Below are 14559 nucleotides of genomic sequence, written 5' to 3' on the forward strand. Positions count from 1 at the left end.
TCAGTGAAGGGCTGTCACCTCACTGAGATCAGACAGAGCTTACAGGTCAGGATGTCAGTGAAGGGCTGTCACCTCACTGAGATCAGACACAGCTTACAGGTCAGGATGTCAGTGAAGGGCTGTCACCTCAATGAGGTAGGACTGCTTTCAGGTCAGGATGTCAGTGAAGGGCTGTCACCTCAATGAGATCAGACAGAGCTTACAGGTGAGGGTGTCAGTGAAGGGCTGTCACCTCAATGAGGTAGGACTGCTTGCAGGTCAGGATGTCAGTGAAGGGCTGTCACCTCAATGAGGTAGGACTGCTTGCAGGTCAGGATGTCAGTGAAGGGCTGTCACCTCAATGAGGTAGGACAGCTTACAGGTCAGGATGTCAGTGAAGGGCTGTCACCTCAATGAGGTAGGACTGCTTGCAGGTCAGGATGTCAGTGAAGGGCTGTAACCTCAATGAGGTAGGACAGCTTACAGGTGAGGGTGTCAGTGAAGGGCTGTCACCTCAATGAGGTAGGACAGCTTGCAGGTCAGGATGTCAGTGAAGGGCTGTCACCTCAATGAGGTAGGACTGCTTGCAGGTTAGGATGTCAATGGTCAGGATGTCACCTCACTGAAATTGGACAGTGCTTACAGAGCAGGATTTCAGTCACCAGTCTGGACTGGACTTAGAGAAACGTCCTCTGAGGATAGCATGACTTTTGTTCAGCAAAATCAATGACTCCACTCACAACGTAGACTAAAATTGATAAGATGCTCTTAAAATTCATACAACACTTGTTTTCGTTTCAAAGACGTTCGGCAGTGAAGGGGTTAAAACACAAAGAAGGGGGGGGGGGCATTCTGGACGGAGGGGTGGGTGGGGGTGGAAGAAGACAGTATAAATATTTATCATTTCTTCTTGCCGCCGCCGACCGACATCAGTCTACCAAGCCATGTAATGTTTACCTCGCTTTCCCCAACTTTCCAAACGTCCTTTTCCACAAAGAGGAGGGTGGAAGGGGGGGGGGTGAACGACAAAGACAGCGGTGCAGACAGTACAGTGGAACCTGTCGTCAGCAGAAAACGCTGTTACGTGTGATGGCATCAGACAGCTGTCAAGGAGGGAGCGGAGAGACAGAGAGGTGTGCTCAAGTGAGGTGTGGGAAAGTGTACACTGTCCCGATGGACGGATAAAATAATACCGCGGCGCTATGGGGCGCCAGGTCTTGGGCTGGCTGGCGGCAAGACGGGAGGAGGGGGCGTGGGGGGTGAGGGGGCCGGGGGGGGGGCAAGCCCCGGTCACACGCAAGGCGGGGGGGGGGGGGGGGGGGTGACTGGGTACGCTTTTTTCACCACCTCCCCCTCACCACACCCCCTACCAACTCCCTTTGTGTATCGCTGTGACAACGCCAGTTTTGGAGTGGAGAGCTTTTCCACGACAGCCACACGTTGAATGTAAATGCATTGGTGTGTGCGTACACCGACCAATAAGCTGTACTCCCTCTGTGTGTGTGTGTGTGTGTGTTTGTGTTGTGTGTGCGTGCATGCGTGCGTGCATGTGTGTGACACTTATCCCATGGAAAAGGTCGACAAAATCTAACAAAAAACAAAACCACTGAATACACACACACACACACACACACACACACACACACTTGACGCGCGCGCGCGTCTTCCCCTTCACGATTCACGAACAGTATAATGGCAGATGGGACTCTCCTTTCTGCCACAAACCACCACCGCCACCAATAATAATAATAATAATAATAATAATGAGCACAAAGCAATGGTACAACCACAAGAAATAATATACTATGAATCAGATAGTGGTTGGTGGCGGGGACGGGGGCGGGGGGCAGTAAATCATGTAGGATAATTCTATGCACCAGAAGGGGAAGAGCTAAACCCAATGCTCACCAGTACAGGGGAAGTGGAGGGGGGAAAGGTCAGCAGTACAGCTGTGGTAAATCATATTTGCACTGGTGAGGGGTTGGGGGGGGGGGAGGGGTAATAAAATGTGCACCAGTCGGGGTGGGGGTGGTAGTAAATTAAACAGGCACTGGAAGGGGGTGGGGGAGAGACTGGGTGGTAAATCAAATATCCACCGCATGGAGACACGTGGTAAACTAAATTGTATACACTGACAGGGGAGGAGGGGGGTGGGGGGTGGGGGCAGTAATAAAATAAGGATGCAGCAGCCGTTGGCAAGTAGCAGACGACAAAGTTATACATGCACATCTAGACCTGGGACAGCCTGCAAAGACAGTCCAAGACAGACAGCAGTAAACACGTGCACAGAGCACGAGGAGGAATCGGCAGTAAGGGGGGTGGGAGCGTAAATTAAGTGAATGATAGCAAGTCCGAACCTCGCTGTATTTGTATTGTTACTTTCTGGAAACAAATACCATCTAAACCAAGACCGAACACATTGTATTTCTACTGTTACTTTCCGAGAAAAAAAAACCTCAGTGTTTAAATTAAGTCAGAATTCACTGTATCATGTATCTGTATCGTGACGTTTTGAAACAGAAAGCTGCATGTTCACCCAGACCGAATCTAATGAGAAAGGATGCGGTGGGGAAAGGAGCAATAGGGATGGGGGAGGTTGGTGGAGGGGAAGGTTGGTGGAGGGGGGGGGGGTGACAGGCGGAGTGGGAGGAGAGATAGTGAGGAGTCATTCAGTCTGGTGGGGTTGGGGTTTTCACACTAGCAACTGTCATAACTCCTCGCGAATTATCATCCCTTGTTTTGACAGCAAAGAGTTCTCCTTGCAAGCCTTCCACTGTCTGTCACAGTGCTGTGCACAACAGGTTTACGAGGCCACAGCCCCGACGCACAGCTTATTTACGGCGAAATGAGGCAAAATGAGAGGTGTAAAACGTAATGGACTCAACACGTAACGATCACAGCTTCACCCGACAAGGCAACACCACAAGGGACGCCTTTTTCTATCTGCCCTCTCTCAACTGCAAGGACACTAAACTAACGACAGGAGTTTCTTCTTATCTTTAATTGAAAGAAGAAACGGAGGCTTTTATCAACAAGGAGATGCGGTTTTATGACGACAATAATTAAGCAAGTCTCAACGAATCCCTCTGTGGTATGAAATAGGTGATGCAGCACTGACAGTGAAACAAAACCGGAGAATGCCACGGGGGTGGAGGTGGGGAGATTTCTGGGTTTATTTTCCGACAACCTGAAACTTTTCTACACTTGCAGCTCATAAAACATGAATAGCTGGAGAGGTGGGTGAGGGATTTATGGCACAGAGAAAAGAAAGAAAGAAAGAAAGCGGATGGCGCAGGTATACTGAAATAAATTCTTCACCCTCAGCAAGAATGCAAGGCAGTGCCAAGAGATTCCCCCGAGGGTGGTAATGTGTGTGGATAGTGTTTGATGTCTTACGCCATTCCAACAAACAGGGATGGGTGTAGGGATGAGGACGTGGGTGGGTGGGGGGAGGGGGGGTTCTACCCACTGTCTGTTTTGTCCAATCTTCTCTGTACTGCAGCCAGCCTGACACAAAACTCAGGCATGTTGGAGAAAAACAACACAACACACAAGATGGCGCCTCTCGTTAGGGGGGAGAACCCCAACAGGTGACAGCAAAGGGCTGATGACTGACGATCCGAATCTTCCACAGGGTTAAAAAAAAAAAATTATTTTTTTTAATCACAGATCCAAACAGGGTTGTTGTTGTTTTTTTTAAACCAAAGGCCAATGAAATTTTAACTATCACCTTGGGAACCGCATAAAACCACGGTACTTTCTTTGCCAGTTTATGTCCCTTGAGTGAATCGTCTGCTACTGAGATGAAAACTGCGATTTAAGGTCGGAATGATCTTTTTGAATTTCGTAAATCATTATTTCCCTTTGAAATGAAGTTTAAGTTTCGGTGGCACACTTTCCTGCCGTGCTTTATTTATCATCAACAGAAAAAAAAAGTTTTTAAAATAAAGAAAGCCAAAATCAAAAACTTGAGCAAACTTTGGTAATTCTAAAATACTTTTAAAAGTTTTATCATTTAAAAAAAAAGAAAAAGAAAAAAGTAAAAGGCTTTCAAAAGAAATGAACACAGTATAAACCCTGCTTCCTACCTTGCCCTAGGCACTGCCACCTCTGGCACTGACCCCCCCTGCCAGTCTACCTGTCTCATTACCTGTCCACAGTCAACACACTGCCAACCACAGTGGACACAGGTCTGCTGGTGCTACCTTTGACACCTGTCCTACAGGGCCAAATGGTGACCTTCACACCAACAGGCCTCTTCAACACTGGCCCTCACACCTTGTACGGTCCACCTCTTGAGCATTGTCATAAACACCTGTACGCCTCTTGAACAACACTGCCCCAAACACCTGTAGCACAGCTGACGTCATCCCTTCATGAGGTTTGGACAGTGCTTCCTGAGGACTGTGGCTACCGTCAGTGACACCTATGCTGGGCTCTCTCTTTAGTTCCCTTCCTCATTCACTGTCTGTTAGCTGCAGCTGTTCAAACCCTGCTCTTATTTGTCAAATTATGTGTGAGACTTTTCCCAACCTGTATTTCCTTGCCCGACACTAGCACCTTGTAAGAGAAAGTGAGAAAGGTAGAGAGAGGTGTGTGTATGTGTGTGCAGTGTCTGTGCATGTCAGTAAGAAAGAGAGAGAGAGAGAGTGTGTGTGTGTGTGTGTGTGAAAGGCTAAAATGAACACCACGTGTCCTTTATTCCAGCACTCCATGATGTGCAAAAGCGTTACCACATATCAGCCACAACCGAAGCACATGAAATAATGCTATAAAGCACTTTGCGCTTCACACACATGTATCACCTGCACAGATCTAGGAACTGGCAGCAAGGAAAAGGCTAACTCAATTTGCTGAACGGAACACCAGGGTGATGGTGGGGTAAGGGACCCAAATGGCGACAAGTGTGAAAAGGGAGACAACTCTTCACTTATCTCCCCTGCCACCCTGCGTGCTGCCATCGCCTTCTGTCAGTCCACGCCTTTCATCTCTCTCTGGCTCCATTCCACACTTACCTAATACTGTTACAAGCATGGGTCAATGTAGCAATTAACTCACATTACAAGCTTTCTATCTATAGACCTATAGCGATTAACTTAAAATACAAGCATAGCTCTCTCTCTCTCTATATATATAGCGCTTAGCATATGTTACAAGCATGGATCTGTATAACACTTGACATGATTACATTAACAGCAATGATCTATATAGCACTTTTATAATGTATGTTACACACTTAGATCCATATATAGCACTTCACGTATCAGCTTTGATCCAAATAGAGCTTAACATACAATCTTAGATCCAAACAGCACTTAAAATACAAGCATGGATCTATATAACAGCACTTAACATACATTACAAGATGTGGTGTAGCGTATATGGATTTGTCCGAACACAGTGACGCCTCCTTGAGCTACTGAAACTGAAACTACAAGCACGGTCCTATATTGCACTTAATGTTCATTACAAGCATGGATCAATATAATAGCACTTAACATACAGGCACGGATCTATAACAGCACTTAACGCACATAACAAGCATGCCCTGTTGCAGTGGCCAGCAGTGGGCCAATGCCAGCCCTTTCCAACAGAAACACGGCCCATGACTTTTCTCCACTTCCACACTCAAATGTCACACTGTTGTTGAGGAGATGCAGCCCATATATCATGACCTGCATTGGATGAATTTCATCCTAAACACTAGCTGCCTGAACTTTTGCCACTTCTGGTGATGTGTGTGTGCAATGATAATCATACCCCCCCCCCCCCCCCCCCCACCCCCCCATTCTGACATCGCCAGCACGCAACACACTGGCGCCAGAGAAGACAGAACCAACCACAGTGGGTGACAGGGCATCACCAGCTGTTCCACACTAACTGTTCCTGTCAACCGCCCTGACCTTTCCACTCTCCACCATCTCTACCCCCACCCCCACCCCCTCCCCACACCCCTTAATGGGGCAACCGACACCTTCCCCCTAAACAGGGCAATGGGCAATCCCAGCCAAAATGACAGAGCCTTTTAAAGGCTGGGAACAGTGAAAGGTGTATTATCTCAGAAAACTCACTCCCACCCCCCCCATCCTCCCAGCCTGCAACACAATGGGGGCCAGGTGTGGGTGTGACCTGTTGTTCAGGGCAGCAGGTGACACCTGGGCTCTCTGATCGACAGCACTGCTCTCTCCTGCCCCCCCCCCCCCCAACCCCACCCCACCCCCTTCCCCCATTTTTACCGCTAGCCTGATTGTCTGTCTGTGTCTCTCAGTGCCGACTCCACTCCCCCCCCCCTCCCCCAGTACACCCCCTGTCCTGTCACATGTGTCAGTGTGTCCCTCAGTGTCCACCCCCCCCTCCCCCAGTACACCCCCTGTCCTGTCACATGTGTCAGTGTGTCTCTCAATGTCCACTCCCCCCCTCCCCCAGTACACCCCCCCTGCCCTGTCACATGTGTCAGTGTGTCTCTCAATGTCCACTCCCCCCCCCCCTCCCCCAGTACACCCCCTGCCCTGTCACATGTGTCAGTGTGTCTCTCAATGTCCACTCCCCCCCCTCCCCCAGTACACCCCCCCTGCCCTGTCACATGTCAGTGTGTCCCTCAGTGTCCACTCCCCCCCTCCCCCAGTACACCCCCTGCCCTGTCACATGTGTCAGTGTGTCTCTCAATGTCCACTCCCCCCCTCCCCTCCCCCCAGTACACCCCCTGCCCTGTCACATGTGTCAGTGTGTCTCTCAATGTCCACTCCCCCCCTCCCCTCCCCCCAGTACACCCCCCTGCCCTGTCACATGTGTCAGTGTGTCTCTCAATGTCCACTCCCCCCCTCCCCCAGTACACCCCCCCTGCCCTGTCACATGTGTCAGTGTGTCTCTCAATGTCCACTCCCCCCCTCCCCCAGTACACACCCCCTGCCCTGTCACATGTGTCAGTGTGTCTCTCAATGTCCACTCCCCCCCTCCCCCAGTACACCCCCCCTGCCCTGTCACATGTGTCAGTGTGTCTCTCAATGTCCACTCCCCCCCTCCCCCAGTACACACCCCCTGCCCTGTCACATGTGTCAGTGTGTCTCTCAATGTCCACTCCCCCCCTCCCCCAGTACACCCCCCCCTGCCCTGTCACATGTGTCAGTGTGTCTCTCAATGTCCACTCCCCCCCTCCCCCAGTACACACCCCCTGCCCTGTCACATGTGTCAGTGTGTCTCTCAATGTCCACTCCCCCCCTCCCCCAGTACACCCCCCCTGCCCTGTCACATGTGTCAGTGTGTCCCTCAGTGTCCACTCCCCCCCCTCCCCCAGTACACCCCCTGCCCTGTCACATGTGTCAGTGTGTCCCTCAGTGTCCACTCCCCCCCCCTCCCCCAGTACACCCCCTGCCCTGTCACACATGTCAGTGTGTCCCTCAGTGTCCACTCCCCCCCCTCCCCCCAGTACACCCCCTGCCCTGTCACATGTGTCAGTGTGTCCCTCAGTGTCCACTCCCCCCCCCTCCCCCCAGTACACCCCCTGCCCTGTCACATGTGTCAGTGTGTCTCTCAATGTCCACTCCCCCCCCCCTCCCCAGTACACCCCCTGCCCTGTCACATGTGTCAGTGTGTCCCTCAGTGTCCACTCCCCCCCCTCCCCCAATACACCCCCTGCCCTGTCACACATGTTAGTGTGTCCCTCAGTGTCCCCCCCCCCCCTCCCCCAGTACACCCCCTGCCCTGTCACATGTGTCAGTGTGTCTCTCAGTGTCCCCCCCCCCTCCCCCAGTACACCCCCTGCCCTGTCACATGTGTCAGTGTGTCCCTCAGTGTCCAGTGGTGGTCAGTGACACCACCATCTCCCTCCCTCCCTCCCTTCCTTCCCACACCACTGACCACCTCTTCACCTGACCACCAGGTGACCCCAGATTGAAATGTCACTGTCCACACAGGATTGCCGTCACGTTTGTTTGATGTCAGCTATCACTGAGCGCTAATATGGAGGCGCCCTGGCTGAATTAGGTAAGCACTGGACTTGTGATCCAGTGTTCAGGCGGACCTGTGATCCAGTGTTGAGCAGTGATCAGGGCTGGAGGCCCCGCATTGCCATGGTGTTGTGTCCTTGGGAAAGGCAGTGAACTGACAGTATGGACACTCTGATTCTCCTCACTCCAGCCAGGTGTCAATGGGAACCTGACTGTAGCTGGGGAAGGTGAAAACGGCAGGAAGAGGAGACTGACATCCACCTTCCTATGCCAAGCTCTAGACACTGTGGACATGAATTCACCGCCTCCAAGGACGTAAAAGGTTATGGGATCAATACTATCAATATCAGTCCCTGCCCTAAGGCAGACGAGACAAAATAGGTGCGGTATCTTTTCTGCTGCACACCTGTGTGTGTGTGTGTGTGTGTGTGTGTGTGTGTGTGTGTGTGTGTGTGTGTGTGTGTGTGTGCATCTAACACACAGCAACAGCTCCTTTAAGACCAAACAGAAATAGAAACGAGCAATGCCTGTGCACACAGTACGCCCGATTCAAGCTGATAATTCCACCGATCAGTATCTCAAAGTCAAAGACAGAAAGCGCAACAGCCAAAGGAGAAGTGTTGAGGCAGTGTAGGAAAGACACCCCCCCCACCCCCCCACCCTTCCACACAGCCGTCCTCATGTCTCACAGCTGTTCTGCCACTCGGCCAGGGAAGCAGGGGGGTGAAAAACAACTTGACACAAACTATGATAAATTGATGTCAGTTCCCTTCAAGTGCAAGTTTACATCGGACTTTTTTTTTTTTTTTTTTTTCACTGACTGTTGGCTGTTAGACGCCAACACCCACACCCCTCTTTCTCTCTGCTTACTGCTTTGATAATTATCTTTCTGAGGGCATGGGAACATTCCTTTCCCTGCTTAATTAAGTTTGAAAAAAAAAAGGTTAATTCAGCAGTTCCAAATCATTCCTGTCTGAAACTTCCTTTTCTTTTTTTTCTTTTTTTTTTTTTTTTTACAGAGCTTGTGCGTAGCCGTGTGTGTGTGTGTGTGTGTGTGTGTGTGTGTGTGTGTGTGTGTGTGTCTCTGTGTGTCTGTGAAGGAGAGTGGTACTAGCAGAGAGAGATAGAGAATGTGTGAGAGTGAATCATTTGTATGCATGCATGCATCTCATTATCATCATGCGTGAGAGAGAGAAAAAAATGGGAGAGAGAGATAGAGAAAGAGAGAGAGACTATGGATGTTGGTATTGTGTGGGTGTTCGCGAGAGAGAGAATGTGTGCCAGAGTACCTAAAGATCGTTATAATTTATATATGCATGCAAAAAGTCATTATGTGTGAGAGAAGGGGGAAAAAAATGGAGAGAGACAGAGAGACTGTACATGGATGTTAGCGTAGGCCAACTGTTAGTACATGTAATGATGTATACATGTATGTATACTGTTTATGAGCATGGGCAGCAGTGCACCTGCGCTCTAACCTCATTCTCTGAGCTATTTCTGTTGGCACCATCTGCACTCTTATCTCTCAAACCGCTCTCAATACTTCTCAAAAAACAGCAACAAAACCCAAAATATCTTGGACAGGAATTCAGAATGATGACAAGCCACTTTATTCATCCCTTGATAAGAACAGAGGGAGGGGGGCGGGGGGGGAGGGGGGGGGAATCTGGCACAAGTCTGCATACCAGGCACAGCAGGAAAAAACCTCCACAGGTTCTGGCCAATGATGGGGGAACATGGAGGGGGAGGGGCAGCTAGCTCCTGCCCCCCCACCCCCACCTGTCAACCCTCACTTTCCCTCTCTCCATCTCTTTGATTCTGAACACAGGCTCTCTTGTTCTTGTGGAATGAGTTACGGCTGTGATAGGGCCAGAGTGGCTAATGAAAAGAGACAACAGGAAATGATACTGCTGTTTTCACTGGTTTCACACTATCCAGGCCAGATAGCAGCGGCTTTCAGTTCTATATCTGAAGTTTTCCATCCAAACTGTCATTGACATACACTATAACTCCTCAATATATATATATATATATATATATATATATATATATAGTCATGCATTCTATATATTCCTGACCTCAGTTTTAAGCACATAATTATATAGACAGGGGAGAGGGGAGAAGGGAGAGGCAGGGAAGAGGGCAGAGGCTGAGGAGAAGGGAGAGGCTTTGGAGAGGAGAGAGGTAGGGAAGAGGGGAGAGGTAGGGAAAAGGGGAGAAGGGAGAGGCAGGGGAGAGGGGAGAAGGGAGAGGCGGGGGAGAGGGGAGAAGGGAGAGGCAGGGGAGAGTGGAGAGGGGAGAGGCAGGGGAGAAGGGAGAGGCAGGGGAGAGGGGAGAAGGGAGAGGCAGGGGAGAGGGGAGAGGCAGGGGAGAAGGGACAGGCAGGCAAGAGGGGAGAGGCACGGGAGAGGGGTGAAGGGAGAGGCAGGGGAGAGGGGTGAAGGGAGAGGCAGGGGAGAGGGGAGAAGGGAGAGGCAGGGGAGAGGGGAGAAGGGAGAGGCAGGGGAGAGGGGAGAGGCAGGGGAGAAGGAACAGGCAGGCAAGAGGGGAGAGGCAACGGGAGAGGGGTGAAGGGAGAGGCAGGGGAGAGGGGAGAAGGGAGAGGCAGGGGAGAGGCAGGGGAGAGGCACAGGAGAGGGGAGAGGCAGGGGAGAGGGGTGAAGGGAGAGGCAGGGGAGAAGGGAGAAGGGAAAGGCAGGGGAGAAGGGACAGGCAGGGGAGAGGGGAGAGGCACGGGAGAGGGGTGAAGGGAGAGGCAGGGGAGAGGGGTGAAGGGAGAGGCAGGGGAGAGGGGTGAAGGGAGAGGCAGGGGAGAGGGGAGAAGGGAGAGGCAGGGGAGAGGGGAGAGGCAGGGGAGAGGGGGGAGAGAAGGGAGAAGGCAGGGGAGAGGGGTGAAGGGAGAGGCAGGGGAGAAGGGAGAAGGGAAGGCAGGGGAGAAGGGAGCAGGCAGGGGAGAGGGGAGAAGGGAGAGGCAGGGGAGAGGGGAAAGGCAGGGGAGAAGGGACAGGCAGGCAAGAGGGGAGAGGCAGGGAGAGGGGTGAAGGGAGAGGCAGGGGAGAGGGAGTGAAGGGAGAGGCAGGGGAGAAGGGAGAGGGAAGGCATGGGAGAAGGGACAGGCAGGGGAGAGGGGAGAAGGGAGAGGCAGGGGAGGGGAGAAGGGAGAGGCAGGGAAGAAGGGACAGCAGGGGAGGGGAGAAGGGAGAGGCAGGGGAGAAGGGAAAGGCAGGGGAGAAGGGACAGGCGGGAGAGAGGGGAGAAGGGAGAGGTAGGGGAGAGGGGAGAGGCAGGGGAGAAGGGACAGGAAGGGGAGAGGGGAGAAGGGAGAGACAGGGGAGAAGGGAGAGGCTGGGAGAGGGGAGAGGCTGGGAGAGGGGAGAGGCTGGGAGAGGCAGGGGAGAAGGGAGAGGCAGGGGAGAAGGGAGAGGCTGGGAGAGGGGAGAGGCTGGGAGAGGGGAGAGGCTGGGAGAGGCAGGGGAGAAGGGAGAGGCAAGGGAGAAGGGAGAGGCTTCAGTGCCCTTCATTGAGTCCTTCCCTGGGAAAGCCTTCTGTAGAGGTGTGCCTGAAGTGCCTGTACCAATGGAGACTGGCTGTCTGCCTCTTTCACTGTGTCAGGGCCCACATGTCTGCTACATCCATTATGTCTACATGTTTATATCAAATGAAATGCCAGTGTCTGCTGATGCAAGCACTGCTATGGCATGGGATCAATCCTGCACTGGCAGTCCATATGTTTGACACTTGTAGACTTTGTAAGCATCTTCATGTACACACAGCTTGATAAGTTGTTGGGTTGTTGGTTTTTTTTATCATGTTAAGTTCTGAATTTATATAAAAATCGTGTATTCTAGCAAATCATCATGGAAAATCAAGGTGGCACGCACAACGATAACAGACCAACACCCAATCAGCAATATCATTAATGATATCAATTATTACTGATTCTGTGTGAAAAGAAAAACTTCCAAATCTTGTAGCCAGTAAAGTACCGTAGTAACATCAGAAGTTTGCTGAACTAGGACTGGGAGTATGTTCAAGAACTTCAAATCCTGAACTTGACTCTTTTTTTTTTATGTCCTTCTTAATCTTATTCACCCCAAACACAGTGACTCAACAATTCATTTTTTGTTCACTGCCAAAATCTTAAAAAGAGAGAAAATCCACACCACTATGCTGGATAAAACATGCACTCATTGCGTGGAATGGTGTGTACATGTACCTGGTACCGTATTCACATTAAAGCCTTCAAACTCAAAGACCCACTGTATCAGTGTGTGGGGCTTGTCAGAAGAGTGAGATCAAGAGTTTCCACTAACATTACAGTACATAACAATTTCCATGTCTTTAATATCAATAACATATAAATAACCAGTTTCAAAATGATAGTCTGAATACCCCAGTATCATAACTGAATCACACACACACACACACACACACACACACACACACACACAAAGTAAGTCAAGCATAATAGTTCAGTTACAGAGTAAAGTGGCATGTTTATGGTGGGACAAGTGTGAATTTGAATTCAGTCATGTTCACTCTCTGTGCTTGCACATCATCATCAGGACCTGTGAAGCACTATCATGTTAATCAGTGAAGTCAAGCATGTACAGTCATGAATATATCCATGCAACTTTTTTTGTTTTGTTCAGTCGAGCTTGACATGGCAGGCATCCATCAGTCACTGTCAGCCTGCAGTCTGGTGTGCTGTCATGTGCACTGTAGGTGTTTCAGCAGTTTTTTCAACTTGACGCTAATCGAGTCAACCATACAGCTTTGACCGAGTTATACAGCAGCCCATTTTTGTAATGGAAACTTCTCGAACATTTTAGTTCGTCGAGGACTTACAACACAGTTTGTTAGTGTATCATTTTCAGTGGGTAATATGCATACTGACACATAAGTGTTAAAAGTAGCACTGGACAGATTAAAAAAAAAGAAGGACAAACTTCTTTTTCTACTTCTTTGTTCATGGGCTGCAACATCCATGTTAACCTGTTTAGTTGTTATACGGAGTGGGGCTTTTACGTGTATGACTGTTTTTACTCCTGCCACGTATACAGTCATACTCTGTTTCTTTTTGTTTTTTGTTTGTTTGGGTTTTTTTGGGGGGGAACTTTTATTTACTCATTTTAACATAAATAAACAAATATCAATTTCCAATCAGCACATGTACACACATTATCAGTGAAACATGTCAGTCAATGTTGATTTGAACACTGCCCATTCATTAGTTTGAACTTTACTCACATATATGTTTGTCTGTGTGGCTGTTTCATTTCATCCCTAATGTCTTATCATTAACTGATTTTGCATACATGAATTTTTAAATCTGCAATTATTGTACAATTGCATGTTAATATTGTTATATGAAACTATGTTATGTATTTCTTGTCATCTACAGATCTGCTGTATTCCATACTTTGATCTACCTCCCAAATATAAAAGTACCACAGTATGTCTGTCTGCAAGGTGACAAACTGGAACACAAATCATTACGCACTGCATTGTCTCAGGAATTACTGAAATATGTCACAAGACTGGGAAGCGTAAAATCTTTAGAATACAATGGAGCTTGTCTAAATATCAATCATAATCATGGTTAAAACTAGTTTGTTTCTAAACACAAGTAAGTACACAAACAAATTTAAAATGAAAAGAGCAGTCAATTGTTGAAACTGCTGCCTTATACAACTGATGCTTTCAAGAATGCTGAAGCATTAAAGCTGTCAAGGCTAAACAGATGACAAAAAGTATTTTTGGAAAAAGAAAAGTGGTTTGGCTTTCATCTCTGGGTTTGCATGGTTCTGGGTGACTGTGTGGTTTAGTGAAACCACTTGTGGTTAAGACACAAATGTGACAGGGCTACTCAGTTAAAGAAGAAAAATAAGTAGCAACACACACACACACACACACACACACACACACACACACACACACACACACAACCTGATTTAAATATCATTGATTAAAGCTGAAGGCATTTTCATGAGTGCAGTATGTCTCTTTTGGTTGTATGAATAAAATCTGACCCTGACTCTCTTGAATTTCTATTTGAGTGGTTGGAGATAACAAAACTCAGTGTTGTTTCTTTGAACCTCTGGAAGAAAAGTCATTGATGGGCGTTCTGGAGAACTCTTCCACTCCCAACCGTCAACTAATACGCTGGTCCATTCCCCTGGCTGCAATAACTATCATATCCATGGAATATCTGCCACTTGAAATCGTTATCTTGTTTGACATCCTATTGATCCACATTGCAATACTGTACAAGTGTCAACTGCTAAACTCTCGACTAAGGATTTCCCCTCGTGAACTTTTCTGCGAGTGCAAAGCAGTGCAAGCAAGCATGCAATCACTGAATCAGTATCACAAGTTGGCAATGATAAAAAAGACTTACCGTAAAGTGAGATCCATAACGCGAAGGCAACAGCTATCGCCTTCATGTCAAAAGTGGGTAGAGTTTGTCATAAGTCTGGGTACTCCACTCGGCAGTAATGTTTACAACAAAATGGGTCAGATCGTGATTCCCCCTTTCGGTGGCCGCGCATTACAACGTCCAGCTTTACGTAACAAATGTATACAGTTTCGAAATTTTATCTTTGAATGGTTATTTTGTCTGTATCGTTGAAAT

The 14559-nt window shown here is 49.0% G+C and overlaps 1 protein-coding gene across 5 annotated transcripts in view; it reads right to left on the bottom strand.

The window, feature by feature from the left end:
* LOC143300937 (low-density lipoprotein receptor-related protein 4-like) overlaps window positions 1-14480 on the bottom strand; it is a 139920-nt gene extending 125440 nt beyond the window's left edge. For all 5 annotated transcript variants that reach the window (XR_013057714.1, XR_013057715.1, XR_013057713.1 and 2 more), the window contains exon 1: window positions 14326-14480. Coding sequence is in view for 2 of the 5 variants with exons in the window: in XM_076614881.1 (XP_076470996.1) it covers window positions 14326-14371 (46 nt within the window). In the remaining 3 variants the exon portion in view is untranslated. The remainder of the gene's footprint in view (window positions 1-14325) is intronic.
* Window positions 14481-14559: the final 79 nt, after the last annotated feature.

Source organism: Babylonia areolata, chromosome 27, assembly GCF_041734735.1.
Source record: "Babylonia areolata isolate BAREFJ2019XMU chromosome 27, ASM4173473v1, whole genome shotgun sequence".
In the NCBI taxonomy this organism is placed as follows: domain Eukaryota; kingdom Metazoa; phylum Mollusca; class Gastropoda; order Neogastropoda; family Buccinidae; genus Babylonia; species Babylonia areolata.